This window comes from Bubalus bubalis, chromosome 8, assembly GCF_019923935.1.
Source record: "Bubalus bubalis isolate 160015118507 breed Murrah chromosome 8, NDDB_SH_1, whole genome shotgun sequence".
Taxonomy (NCBI): Eukaryota; Metazoa; Chordata; class Mammalia; order Artiodactyla; family Bovidae; genus Bubalus; species Bubalus bubalis.
In genome coordinates this window covers 117696472-117711049 of record NC_059164.1, presented here as the reverse complement: position 1 = coordinate 117711049, position 14578 = coordinate 117696472, and the positions used below count along the sequence as shown (strand labels likewise).

The 14578-nt window shown below is 41.4% G+C and overlaps 1 protein-coding gene across 7 annotated transcripts in view; it reads left to right on the top strand.

The window, feature by feature from the left end:
- LMBR1 (limb development membrane protein 1) overlaps window positions 1–14578 on the top strand; it is a 133316-nt gene that overhangs the window by 43327 nt on the left and 75411 nt on the right. For 6 of the 7 annotated variants that reach the window (XM_044947116.2, XM_006061405.4, XM_044947115.2 and 3 more), the window contains exon 5: window positions 3831–3934. The exons of the other annotated variant lie outside the window; for it this stretch is intronic. In XM_044947116.2, the coding sequence (XP_044803051.1) occupies window positions 3831–3934 (104 nt within the window). The remainder of the gene's footprint in view (window positions 1–3830; window positions 3935–14578) is intronic. 7 annotated transcript variants of the gene reach the window in all.

The following is a 14578-nucleotide window of genomic DNA, read 5'->3' as shown; positions in this document are numbered from 1 at the left end:
ATTATTCTAAGAAAGCGATTAGAACTAATCAGTGAATTTTGCAAGGTTGCAGGGATATAGGATCAATGTATAAAACACCATTGCATTTCACTAGCAATGAATAATTGGAAATCAATTTAAAAACCAAAGCCATTTATATACAGGAGAATAAAAAATGTGAGGTGGGCAGGGATGCCTGAGACCTGAACGCTGTAAGCGAGGCATCACTGCTGAGGAGAATTAAAGCTGAAATACATGGGGAGCTGTGCTGCTGTGTTCACAGACCAGAGGACAGCAATGTTGGGAGGCCCATTAGTATCCCACTTCTCCCCAGCGACCCATAGGTTCAGCGCCATCTGAGTCAGAGTACCCGCATGTTTTTTTTGAGGGGGTGGGGTGGAAATTGAAAAACTGCCCTAAGACTTAGATGGGAATTTAGAGGACGTAGACTGGCCAAAACGCCTTTGAAAGAGAACAAAATTGGAGCACTGACTGCGGGACTCCAAGTTTAAGGCCATAGTAACCGACACTGCTGTGTGCATCAACACAGAGATGGACAGATAGGCTAAGTAATGGAGCACAGAGTCCAGGAATACATCCAAACATATTGTGAATTGTTTTTAACAAAGATGTAAAGGCAGTTTGGCGGAAGAGGCTGTTTTCAATAGATGGTACTGGAGCAATTGGATAGTCATAGGTTTAAAAAGGAACTTCAGTCCATATCTGGCACTACATGTAGAAAGTAATTCAAAAGAATCATAGACTTAAATGTAAAACTGTAACACTTGTAGAAGGGAAATATAGGAGAAAGTCTTTGCCCTTGGGTTAGACTGTAATTTCTTAGGCAAGATAGCTAAAGAATGATCTGTAAAGAAAACATTGATAAATTGCACTTTGTCAACATTAGGAAATCTTCTTCTTTGAAAGATCACGTTAAGGATGAAAAGATAATTCACAGAGTGGGTGAAGGTATCTGGAAATCATACGCCTGATAAAAGACTTGTAATCAGAGTGTATAAAGAGCTGCCAAACTCACTTAAGTACAACCCAGTGAAACAGTGGGCCACACATTTGGAGAGACATTTAGCAAAGAAGTTGTAAATGGATGGCAGATAAGTTCATGAAAAGATTTGACGTTATTATTCATGGGGGCAATGCAAATTCAAGCGGTGATGAGATCCCAGTGTGCACCTGTGAGAACGACTGAAGCTGAAAAGACCCTTTTTTGGTCAAAATGTGGATGAGACGTCAACTCTGCGGGGGTGGGGTGTGAAATTGTATACCTGCTTTGGAAAACATTTTGGCAGTTTCTTGAAATGTTAAGAAACACACCTACTTTATGACTCAGACGTTACACGCTCACGTATTTACCCAAAAGATATGAAAGCTGTGTCCATATGATGACTTGTACTTGAGTGTATAAAACTCAAGTTTATGTATAAAGTTGTGTTGTATAAACTTCAACTTTAGTTGTGACACACCACTAAACACAACTTTAGTCGTGAGAGCCACAGCTCAGTTTGCAGGGACATGGATGAAGTGTGGTTGACTGAATCCAATCTGATACAAAGGGGCAGACTACCGATGTGCCGCAGCATTGAAAAAAATCTCAACAGAATTGTGCCAGGTGACAAAAGCCAGACAAAAACAAGAGCATATACTACATTTACCATGTATAGAAAATTTTAGTTTTTTATAAAAATTATAGTTTTTTATAAAATGCAGAATCTGACTCCTGGAGTATGGAGTAGGGTAGAGAGTGCAGGAGGCAGTGATTATAAATGGTAAGGAGGCTTGGGAGTGACGGCTGCATTTGTTATCTTGGTTACGGGGACGTAACTGTCAAATTTTATGACATTGTACACTTTATGTCAATAAAGTCATAAACTGTCAATAAATTATACACACTGTGTCAATAATAACTCGGCAGATTTGCTACAGATGAATATTTTTGCTTTTTATATATGTCGTGCTTTTTTACCAAGTGAACGCGAGTGCTCGGAGAGTCCGGCAGCTCGGTGCGGGAGCTAATTAGCACCGTGCGTTAGCAGCCTCTGGGGGGTGATGGATATTAAAGGCAAAACGTCATTAAGTGCTTATTTTGTGACAGACGTGCTGGTTGTCCATGCATTATTTCACTGACTTCTCAGCATCACCTACGGACATGATCCTCAGCCTCGTGTAGATGACGAACCCGTGACTTAGAAGGGTTGTCACGTGAAAGTGCAGGGGCTCGAACCCAGGTCTGTCTGGAAGTCTTGTGTGTCCATTTGGTCACCATCCTTATGTGTCTTTCCTGGTTATTAACACAATACAATTGGCTGTAACTATAAGCCCTCTGATTGAAGAAGAAGATTAAGATTTTTAGCATCTTTTTTTTTAAGACTGAAAAATGGTTAAGTATTTTAGAACAATTTTTATTTTTAAAAGTTTTTCCCTCTGAAACATATGAGATGTTGTTTTTGAAGACACTTTGTAAAACATTCTGTTTCCTGCTAAGATAAATATATACTGTAAAATCATTCACCCTATCTAGATTTTTGAATAAGAAGCTGCAAATCGATTTTTAATTACATCGCCGTGTTTATTAAAGGAAGTGCATCTCTAGGTAACCTGTACAAGTGCTGCAGTCATTCTTTCTGTTTATATTTCATGCTGTTCCAGAAAGGGTTTAGGGCTGTTATGAAACGTGTATGTGGATCTACAGGGCAGTTGGGAGCTGTCTGCTTTGGTTCCCTGAGAGCTCAGTGTGTAATCTCCATGTGTCTGAAATGGAAGGTCCCTGAGGGCAGAGGTGTGTGTTTCCTTCATTGCTACATCTTCAGTGCCTGGAACAGTGCCATATAAGTAAGGGTCCTGGAAGAACATCAGTTGCCCGTTTTCAAAAGCATTGGATTTTAAATGTATGTAGTGTGTTGAATTTAGGCTTAGCATAATTTTCATCTTTGATTGTATAAATGTTAATGAAGATTATCGCCATCAGTTTTAAAGTTGAGTGTGTTACCTATGAAAAGTCAGCTGCTGGTCCACATATCCCAACAAGATACCTAAAGGTCTGTATTTCTAAAAATCAACTCTTACTATCATCTCAGTTGCTTTTTATTGTGATTTTATGAGTGTAGAATGTGCCAGAAAGGGAAAAGGTGATGTGAACTCGCTTGCCTCTCAAGTTTTCTTTCCCAGTTGGAGTTGCTTACTAAACTTCTCTGATGCGGTCATTTTAAAAAATCCCAGGAATTAGTGTAGCTCCTCGCAGGCTCTGCAGGCTTGGCAGGTTTTATATAACCAGCCTCTGTCATGTTGGGGGATTGCTGTGAAGACTAAATGAATTTGTATAATATCTGTAAATCATTTAGAACAGTGCTTGGCACATGAGGGCTCAATAAATGCTAATTATTACTTTTAGGGTTTTATGAGGCTTAAATTAACCAAGATAATACATGTAAAATGGTTAGTAGAGTATCTGGCATTTATTAAGTGCTCAATAAATGCTGCTGGCTCTAATTTAAATATTCAGGTGCCAATATGTCTGAAGAGGCTCTGTCTTTGGATTGCTGCATATGTCATATGTTTAGCGAATTTATTTTAGAGCATGAGGAAAAATCAGTAGTTTCTATATTGACTTTTCCCAATAGTACAGTTGCAGAGTTATAAAGATTTTACAGAAATATGTAATTATTATTCTGATTTCTAAGTTTAGGTCCTTTGTTAGACCTCTCTATTAAGTTTATGTTTAGTTTTTACTATTAAAAAGCACAGAGCTTTGACTGATAGCACAATTTAGCACAGCAGTTTTCTTTGACAAGGTTGTCCGTGTCTAACTCATCTTTCCTTTATTGTTATCCTCATAGGTTTGTGGAACCTTGCTTCTCTCTTTTCCAATCTTTGTTTATTTGTGTTGATGCCCTTTGCCTTTTTCTTTCTGGAATCAGAAGGTTTTGCTGGTCTGAAAAAGGTAAGTAAATTAACTTAGAATTAATTAATTCTAAGTAATTTAGAATTAAATTTCTTAAATGAAGAAGTAAATGTCATTCATTGTTGAACTAGAAATAGTAGGCTTAAGCAACTTTTACTGAAATGTAAAACATTTAATAATAGCAATGCCTTATTAATATTAATAATGCTTTTACAATAATGTTAATAATGTTACACATTGAGTTAATAAAAGTGTCCACAGGAAGGAAGTCACCGTTTGACCTTTGAATGCTTTTTATAGTATGTGCAGAGCTGGTGGAGGGCTCTTTTGCAGAATGAATAAGCCGATAAAACAGCTGTTATTCTTCTCCTCGATACTGTCATTTAGTGTAAAGCATGACGGAAATTCTAAAAATCTGAAGCTGTATCTTGATGCAGAAGTGGTTTCACACCCAGTGTCTGCAGGAGGGCAGCATGTTACCAGGCTGCCCTGGATTGTCAGGTTCCCAGGTTCCGTGACTTACTGCGAGATGAGTGTGGGAGGCTGAGAAGTGGGCAGAGAGCAGACTGCCAGAGCATCTTAGACAGTTAATCCAGACCTTGTAAGTGGGACTCACTCCCTCTGTCCTTGAATAAGTAGGACGTTTTAAAGCGAAGGGAGCGACATGTCTGTTTACACCTTGTGGAGCCCTTTCTATAAGAGCTGGAACATAATGGGAGGGCTCAGTAGTTAATGCTTTCTGAGTGACTGGTAAAACTTGACGAAATGAGTCCTAGTGTTACAGCTTACAGACACATTGCACCTTTTTAACTTTTAGTTAGAGTTACTCATATTCATACTGTGGTATACGGTTGCTTTCATATTTGGTGAATCTACTTGAGATCAGAGTGGGTGGCTGTGTATGGTGGTCAAACTTGCATTGAGAACATTGGCTTTTATATATTTGATTTGCTTTTTATAATGATACATGTAAATTATTTAACTCATCCATGTAATGGGAACAACTTGTACAGTTTCAGTTTAAACAAATAGAAAACATAACAATTAAAAAATAAAAAACATAATTTCTTGAGAATTATAGAAAGTTTTGTTGTTGAAAGGGATTTAGTTCAAACTCTCCTTTTATATCCAAGGGTATTAATGTTACTAAATTGTCTTAAGAACCTCATATCTACCACTGCAGAACTCAAACTAAGACCCAGAGCTTGCTTCTTACCTTCCTGGAGTGTGCGGTTCTTCACAGGTCAGCACGGTGGGGAGCGCAGGTACAGCCAGCAGGGTACCTGCTGGGCAGTGGCCGGCCAGGGGCCCAGGGGTGGAGGGCCAGAGGCGTGCTGCAAGGGGGCAGGGGTGCTGCAGGGGTGTGGCAGGTAGTAGTGAACAGAGCAGGTGTGGTCTGGAAACCGAAAGATGGAGCTCTAGGAGACTGGAATGAGGAACAGAATGTCAAAGAGGGGTTGAAAGGAAAGAAGGTGGTCACGGAGAAGAAAGAGGTCATCGGAGGAGAAGAAGAAATGAGGTCATCGGAGACACTCGAGAAAGCAAGTTCTGTAGAATGTGGGAGCCTTTTGATGGGTAGTCGTTCACTTGGCAGAGTTTTACTAGGCCCTTACTGAGCAGTAATTCCTGTGCTGTTAGAGGAGCTTGCTGGGTACAGAAACGAAAAGACAGTGTTCTTGCCTTCAAGGGATTCACACAGGGAGAAGTCAGAGATGCTGGAGGAACTTTGATACACCAAGCTGCTCTGGGAGGGATGTCTTGGTTTGCCTACAGAATTGGGAAGTCTTCAGGGAGGAGTTATCCTGCACATGAGCTGAGACTTGCAGGTGAGCATCCAGGCTTGAGCAAAGGCCGAGACACTGCCTGAACTAGGGAGTGGCCGATGCTTAGCTCAGAGTGGAGAGCAGGGACAGAGCACTGGCCAGGATCAGACCCCAAGGCCCGCGTCCTGGGCCACAGAGTCTGGGTTTTATGCTGTAGACACCAGGGAGTCGGCACAGGATTGCTGACGAGACTTTTGCATCTACTGTTCTGTTTAAGCATGTTTAGAGATAAATGCATGTGTCAGAATGTCAGCATACGTCCCTGGGGAAGGAGTACATGCAGTGGACATGCAGAGTGCTCTGTGGGGACATTACCACCCCGAATCAGTCACGCCCCTGACTCTCAAACAGAGTCACTAACGGGGCCTTGTCTATGCTTGCTTCAAACACGCAGAGTTCCCCCCACCCCCCGTCTGTCTCATGAGTCATCTTATCAAGTTCAGAAACTACGTAAAGCTCAGTGTTATAAATGCATTTTCATATTTGGAGATTAAAGCTATGCTCCCTAGGTTATGCTTTATGTAAAAATCTGGTTATTAGCTAAATAGATTATTTTAAAAACAGTGTGCAATATGGACAGACCTCTTGCGTCCAGATCATCACCCTCCCTTCTTGTGAACTAACCAACTGGAAAAGGGACTTGGCTAAATCTGTCGGGGCAGAGTTAGCACCATCTCTAGAATTAAAAACAGTTGATGCATGTCCACCGAGGTCAGAGGGGAGACAGCTTGAGGAGAGGTATAAGAAGGTAAGTAGAGATATTTTGCGCCTACAATTACACAGCAGTTCTTCCTTACAATTTTTTCACTTCTAGTCTCTTTGTACATGATTAAAAAAATGCCTTTTCTGAGTGCATCTCTGAGTATGTTTCCTCAGAGTCCCTCCAGCCACTAGCTACATTTCATGGTCTCCGAGGGGACTGATGTACCCAGTGATTGTAGGAGGCAGTGGGCATGACCCATCCTGTTCATTCCCAGACACAGCCGAGGATTTAAAGGGGTGGGGGAGCAGAGCTCAGGATGGCTCCCACTTATGAGACTCTGGTAGCTGGGGGATGAATGGGAGTTGTAGAAACCAAATTAAAGTGTGTGGTCTTTAATAAATGCTGCTGAAGGAAGGAGGGAGGTGGGGTTGCGGCTTGGCAGAATAGTTCTCCTCTTGGTGCTGGCGCCGGGGGTGTGGAGGAGAGTCTGTCCTTAGTGTCCGGCTGCCTGGGCTGGCGGCATCGTCTGCACCTCAGGTTTTCTTTCTGTGGAGTGGGCCTAGTAGTGATAGTTACCTCACCGTTCGTCTGGAAGACTGAATGAGAAGTGAGTGTCCACGTGAAACACATAACCCAGGATTGAACTCAGTGAATGTCAGGTATTATTGTCACTATCTTAGAGCTTCGTGCATTTGACTGTTAAGTACTCTAGAAAACATCAGTGTCACATGCATAGATCATTGGGAAGCAACGAAATACAGCAGTCAGCTCTTAATTATTCACGTATTATTAGACAATTTTATGATTCCACATTATTTTTCCCATTTTGAAATGGCATGTACTGAAGCAGAATCAAAACTGCCTAAGAGAACGTACATCTACAAGGAACTATATTCAGTATTCTGTGATAAACCTAAGGAGAGGAATTTGAAAAAGAATATATATGTATGTATAACTGAGTCACTTTTCTATACAGCAGAAATTAACACAACATTGTAAATCAAATATATTTCAGTAAAATTTAAAAAGAATTTGCATCTAGACCTTACTAGAAATGTTTACAGAGCTTTAAAGTCTGAGTAATCGTGGACTGTTATTCACAATATTTACCTTTTCCAGTTACACGGAAGTTTCAGGGGTTATTATTAGCATTGTCTATTTCAGTCTAATGTGTTAGGTGTATTTGTGCTTGCAGTATGGTGCCATCGTGTTATATACGACCATTTGTATTTACTGCACAGACTCTGAACATGTTTGGTAACATCTCCAGTGCTTTCCACAGGTGGTACTACCATAGGTTGTACCACAGTGAGGAACTCCACTGCTCTGATAAAGGGGGTGGGCTGCTGACATTTTGACGTGGATCCCTTTAAAGCGCTTTGTTCATTGGTTACATTTGACACATCTACTTCCAAGGCGACCTTGAGGAGAGCTTTAGAAAGCACGGTAATTGGTAGATTCAGCACAGTAATTTGAGTAATGACACACTTGTAACATGGTTAAGTGAAATTTCCTTTTTTTCCCTTTGGCCTCCCTCCTGGTGCTGTTTTACTGCGTCGAAGTCTGGTGGAGACCCTGAACGGCACATGGCCCCACCAAACTCCCATTGATTCCCCTGGGCAGTCGATTTTAAAGCAGCCCCTTGCATATCGTGCCGAGATGCGGAAATTGGCCACTGGCCATGGCGGATGCAGAGCTCGAATTGAGAATCAAATTAAGCAGAATTCTCTACTTAGTTTTTAATTAAACCACTATGTTAATTCAAACAGGACATTTTAGGCCTGGGGGTTGACCATGTCCTTTTAAGGGCCTTAAATCGCCTTTCTTCTCTCGCGGCCTTGGCCCATGTTTCTTTTTATTGGGTCCATCTCCTAGCTCTTTCCCTTCTTTATAATTCTCAAGGGTAGGAGAATATAAGTGGTTTTGATAAAGCAGGCTTTTTTGTTTTGTTTTTGTAAGAAGGTAACTTTTACCTTGGAATTCTGTTAGTAGTTAAATGTTAATCTAGTTGAGATGATTTTGTGGTCACCTGTCTGTACTGTAGTGAGCCTCACGTGTGTTCGTGTGTATCTGAACCTGCCCTCTGCTTGCATCTTACGTTTCAGCTCTGCTGAAGAGGCTGTGTCTGGTGGTTCTGTTTGTGTTTTGTGGTAGAGGTATTCTCCCACAGTTTTTGTCTTGGCTGCTCAGTCATGCACCAGAGTGTGAGGGTCTTGGGGCTGACCGCGCTCCTGTTCCTGTCATACTCAGGTCACCTGTGTAACTCTTTGTCCCCACGCTGCCTCTGAGGGACCTCTGGATTATTTCAGATGATGTCAGAGATGTTTTTCGATTGCATAATCAACCGGTCTAATCTCTCAGCTCAGCTCAGTTCAGTCGCTCAGTTGTGTCTGACTCTGCGATCTCTAGCCAGGGTTTAAACGGGAGTTAGGAATATGTTTGTTTCATATTGTATCTTAACATCTTACTTTGAATTAAAATGTCATAAAGAAAATAAAGTGTCATGAGGGAAAAAATTTAACAACTTAATGAAAGTAAAAAAAAAAATCTCTTTGATGAGATTATTTCATGAACCAAAGATGTTTCTGGGAGTAACTTTATACTGTGCCTCACATTAATGCCTATTTTTGATTTGAAGTTGTGGCATAAAATTTAACATAAATGACAACAACATCCTGACCAATTACCGAAGCCATCCAGACATCCCCAAATGTCCAGAGCATAGCACACGGTCTGTAGGATTAAGAGGTTAACTCCTCGAACTTCAAACAAAGTGCTTGATAATAAAAGCAGAAAGGACAAAATCCGAGGTAACTTCCTTTCTTAATTAATTAGACTGGCCAGGTGGAAGCGAAGAGCTGGGTGCCAGTGCTTTCAAGGCCTGTAAAGCTGAGCACCGTGACAGCACAATGGAGGAGGAACAGACATCGCTTTAATATGTTTCTATCCTGTGTCACAGTTTGAAATTGTCCTGGTTTATGTCCCTTTTGGCAAACTTACATAAAAGTGACCTTGTACTGTATTTTATGACCAGATGACTTTTTCCCCCCAGTGGCTAATTTGTATCAGGCCTCCATCTTAAAAAGACACAGAAATGAGTAGGAAGTCCATTGCATTCTTTCATTATTTTTGCTCGTGTTTGCCACTGATCATCCATAAATTGTTGGAAATGAGTGATTGAGGAAGTGCTGCTTAGTGTTAGTGGCACATGCGCATATTTGGCCTGGGTTTTGTGGGTGAGAGGAAATCACATGCAAAAAGGGAAGCTCCTGCTGGGGGCCTTTCAAGGAAATTTACCTTGGGTCTCGTTTTGATCTTGGTGTTTATTACAGAAAATGGACTCATATCTCACTAGCTATTGTTATGTGTTAATTTGATTTTCCCAACGCCTTCAAGAAAAAAAAATCATTCAGTAATTTATTAAAAGAATTCCTCTACCTTCCTTCAGTTGAGGGTCTAGTTTTTTTCTGTGGAAACAATATGGATAAGAATGATTGTTTTCAGAACATTTGGTTCTGGTAGTGTTGTTACGCACAGGGCTTCTTCTGGCGCTGTGACTCTACTGTGAAAGCGTGATCGTGACAATAGAAACGCACCCTTCAGGCATGGAGCCTGACGCACAGGGTCCCAGAGAAAGACCCATGAAAGGGTTATTTTGAAGAAAAGGTTGCATTTATTTTATTTAACACTTATTTGAGTTTAAAACGATTTTGAATTAAAAATCATTTAGTTAATGGAATGATGCTAATTCATCACTCTTCTTGGCACAGTTGCATGGTGGCGGCAACTGAAGCGTGATGTCAGCGACAGTATCAGCTGCTGTTACAGAGCAGCTGTGCTTTCAGAGCACGTTCTCAGTTCCTGCACGCTTCGTAATAATGTGATACTTTCCAGTTATCAGAAGAGGAGAGATTTTTACTGTATGGCTAGATTTTCCCTTTATTTGCCTAGTAGTACCTTGGAAGGAAAGTTATGACCCACCTAGATAGCATATTCAAAAGCAGAGACATTACTTTGCCAACAAAGGTCCGTCTAGTCACGGCTATGGTTTTTCCTGTGGTCATGTATGGATGTGAGAGTTGGACTGTGAAGAAGGCTGAGCGCCAAAGAATTGATGCTTTTGAACTGTGGTGTTGGAGAAGACTCTTGAGAGTCCCTTGGACTGCAAGGAGATCCAACCAGTCCATCCTGAAGGAGATCAGCCCTGGGATTTCTTTGGAAGGAATGATGCTAAAGCTGAAACTCCAGTACTTTGGCCACCTCATGCGAAGACTTGACTCATTGGAAAAGACCCTGATGCTGGGACGGACTGGGGGCAGGAGGAGAAGGGGACGACAGAGGATGAGATGGCTGGATGGCATCACTGACTCGATGGACGTGAGTCTGAGTCAACTCTGGGCGTTGGTGATGGACAGGGAGGCCTGGCATGCTGCAATTCATGGGGTTGCAAAGAGTCGGACACGACTGAGCGACTCATCTGATCTGATCTGACAGTGGCAACACCATAAGCGCTGGCATTCAGAAGACCCGGACTTAAGCGCTGAGTCTTCTTTGCTGACCTGTACGTCCAGGCTCTATTCTTAGTGTCTGCATCTGTACGGTGGAGCGCACTCTGGCCTCGTCCTCGGGTGCCCCACCTAACCCGTGTGTAAAGCGCTGAGGTGCAGGTAGAAGTGGCAGCATCATCAGAGGCCTGAAGGTGCCAGCTGTGTGCAAGCTAATGCTGAAGCACCAGGAAGATTGGTGTGGGGTCGCTTCACACGTGATAGCAAATAACAGGAGACGTTAGAGTGGCGGCAACACGGCTTTATTTACTTTTGAAATAGAAATGGTTTTATCTTGTAACAGTGTAGGTCATAAAAAAAAGGTATTATATTTAATAGGTAACTGAATTTTAAACTTTATTTTATATGATAATTAAATTACCAACTAATGTCTCATTATCTATTAATTAAGAAGTTTAGGTAAGGAGGAAATAAAAAATCACCAGGTTCAGACTTTAAACTAATTATACTTTTAATTAAACTGGCCCTAATACTTCTGATATACATAAAACAGTTTTATAGGAATAATCATTATCATCAATTAGAGTCTCTTTTTGAAAACTTTTTTTGGGGAGGTTGAAAACTGGCTACCCTTGGTTGTAGTGAATTTTATTTGAAAGTAAAATTAAATGTCAGATTCAATGCTGACTAGAGAGTGCCTCAGGAGAAGGCAATAGCAACCGGCTCCAGTACTCTTGCCTGGAAAATCCCATGGACGGAGGAGCCTGGTAGGCTGCAGTCCGTGGCGTCGCTAACATTTGGATATGACTGAGCGTCTTCACTTTCACTTTTCACTTTCATGCATTGGAGAAGGAAATGGCAACCCACTCCAGTGTTCTTGCCTGGAGAATCCCAGGGATGGGGGAGCCTCGTGGGCTGCCGTCTATGGGGTCGCACAGAGTCGGACACGACTGAAGCGATGCAGCAGCAGCAGCAGCAGAGAGTGCCTTACATAAATAGGTCTGTAGGACGAGAGCTCATCCAAGCAGCTAGAGTTAGGATTGTTAAAATCTTCTATTTTGGGGGGCACTTAAACTCATATTTATTTGGGCTTCCCTGGTGGCTCAGGTGATAAAAAATCTGCCTGCGGTGCAGGAGACCTGGGTTCGATCCCTGGGTCAGGAAGATCCCCTGGAGGAGAGGGCATGGCAGCTCACTCCAGTATTCTTGCCTGGAGAATTCCATAGAGAGAGGAGCCTGGCGGGCTGCAGTCCATGGGGTCGCAAAGAGTCAGACACGACTGAGCAGCACTGTACTTGTCTGTAAAGTCATTTGTTTAGCCTGCCACAGTGACATCTTGTGACCCCTATGAGATGTGCACCGTGCACAGCTGGGACTCGATACCATCACTTTCAGTTCAGTCCAGTCGCTCAGTCGTGTCTGACTCTTTGCGAACTTTACAGCCTGTTTATTTGGCCCATTTGTACCAGAATAAAAGTTGTGTGTTCAGACACATCCAGAGCAATAAGATTGTTTGATAATTTTGACATGAAGTAATATTTTAGGTTGTAGTATATCTACTTTTCTTTAAAACTTAAGTCATTAATAGTTATACTAGAAAATTTATTGATTTGCACACTTTCTGGTAAGGAAAGGAAATTCTCATCTACAAAGACATGCTCTTACTGTTATTACAGACTGATTACTTTGAAAGCAATTGAACTGTTAAAAATTACATAAAATGTATGTTCTTTTAGTCATTAAAAATAAGATGCGTAGGCAAAAACAAAAAAGCTTACATCAACAGCAGAAAAAGAATTAAATGTACTGAAATGGTCAATTTAAAGGAAACATTTCTTATTATCTTTCTTGAAACACAAAGAAGAAATTTTAAGTTATTTTATAATATTGGATTTAAATGCTTTTATACTTTGATATTTTACTGGGATTACTTGATATTAATGTTTCTCTTGTTAATTAACAAGTATTAAATTTTAAGCAGTCTGGTTTTAAACAGACTTGTGGAAGACTTAAATTTTTTAAAAAATCCTTTTTGAAGTATCAGAAAATCTTATCTCAATGATTTTTGCTTCTTTCTTAAAGGCCTAGAATTAAATGATATTTCTGATTTTTTTAGAAGAGATTTAATGAAGTACTTTATGTTGTGATAAAAATCTGCATTATATAACTTTAAAATATACTTTCAGTATCCTGAATAAGAGTCCTACCTCTTTCTGTTATCACCTTAGTTCAGGCTTCATCATTTTTTACTTGGATTACTTAAGCCACTGTCCATCTGTGTTTTCTGCTTCCAGTTTCATTCTGCCACCAAGTAGCTTCCACACTGCCTTCTAGCATCGTTTTTTAAATAATACTGTGTCTGTAACTCACTTCCGTAAAATCTCCAAGGACCAAAATCAAACAGGCACAAGAAAACTTAAGTGGTAACTGAAAAAGTGATATCCTATCAGGGGAGGGAGGTAGTTACAGCTGGTCCAGGACATTCAGGCTGGGAGTTGAAACAAGCTCCACTGAAAGCCCTCAGCAAAAGGGCAGACTTGTTTCACACACACACACACACACACATTCTCTCTCTCTCACACACACACACACACACACACATTCTCTCTCTCTCTCTCACACACACACACACACACACACATTCTCTCTCTTTCTCTCTCACACACACACACACACACACATACACATTCTCTCTCTCTCTCTCTCTCTCACACACACACACACATATTCTCTCTCTCTCTCTCTCTCTCTCACACACACACACACACACACACATTCTCTCTCTCTGTCTCTCAAAGGGAATGTCTGTCAGCCTTAGCTCTGAGCAGAAGTCCCCTGAGAGTCCACAGGCCTCTACCTCACAGGAAGTGGGGTTCGATATTACTACCTGTATTGTTGAGGGATGCCAAGCCAAGAAATTAGCCTAACAGTTTTTTCAAAGTATTATGTATCATTTTCAACATTTTATCAATTATCAGATATTGAAAAACTAAGATCATGGCATCTGGCCCTATCACTTCATGGCAAATAGATGGGGAAACAATGGAAACAGTGACAGACTTTATTTTCCTGCGCTTCAAAATCACTGCAGATGGTGACTGCAGCCATGAAATTAAAAGATGCTTGCTCCTTTGAAGAAAAGCTGTGACAAACCTAGACAGCATATTAAAAAGCAGAGACATTACTTTACCGAAAAAGGCTCGTCTAGCCAAAGCTACGGTTTTTCTAGTCGTCATGTATGGCTGTGAGAGTTGGACCATAAAGAAAGCTGAATGCTGAAGAATTGATTCTTTTGAACTGTGGTGTTGGAGAAGACTCTTGAGAGTCCCTTGGACTGCAAGGAGAACAAACCAGTCAATCCTAAAGGAGATCAGTCCTGAATATTCATTGAAAGGACTGATGGTGAAGCTCCAATGCTTTGGTCACCTGATGCAATGAACTGGCTCATTGGAAAAGACCCTGATGCTGGGAAAGATTGAAGGCAGGAGGAAAAGGGAATGACAGAGGATGAGATGGTTGGATGGCATCACTGACTCGATGGACATGAGTTTGAGCAGGCTCCGGGAGTTGGTGATGGACAGGGAGGCCTGGCGTGCTGCAGCCCATGTGGTTGTGGAGTCGGACATGACTGAGCAACTGAACTGAACTGATG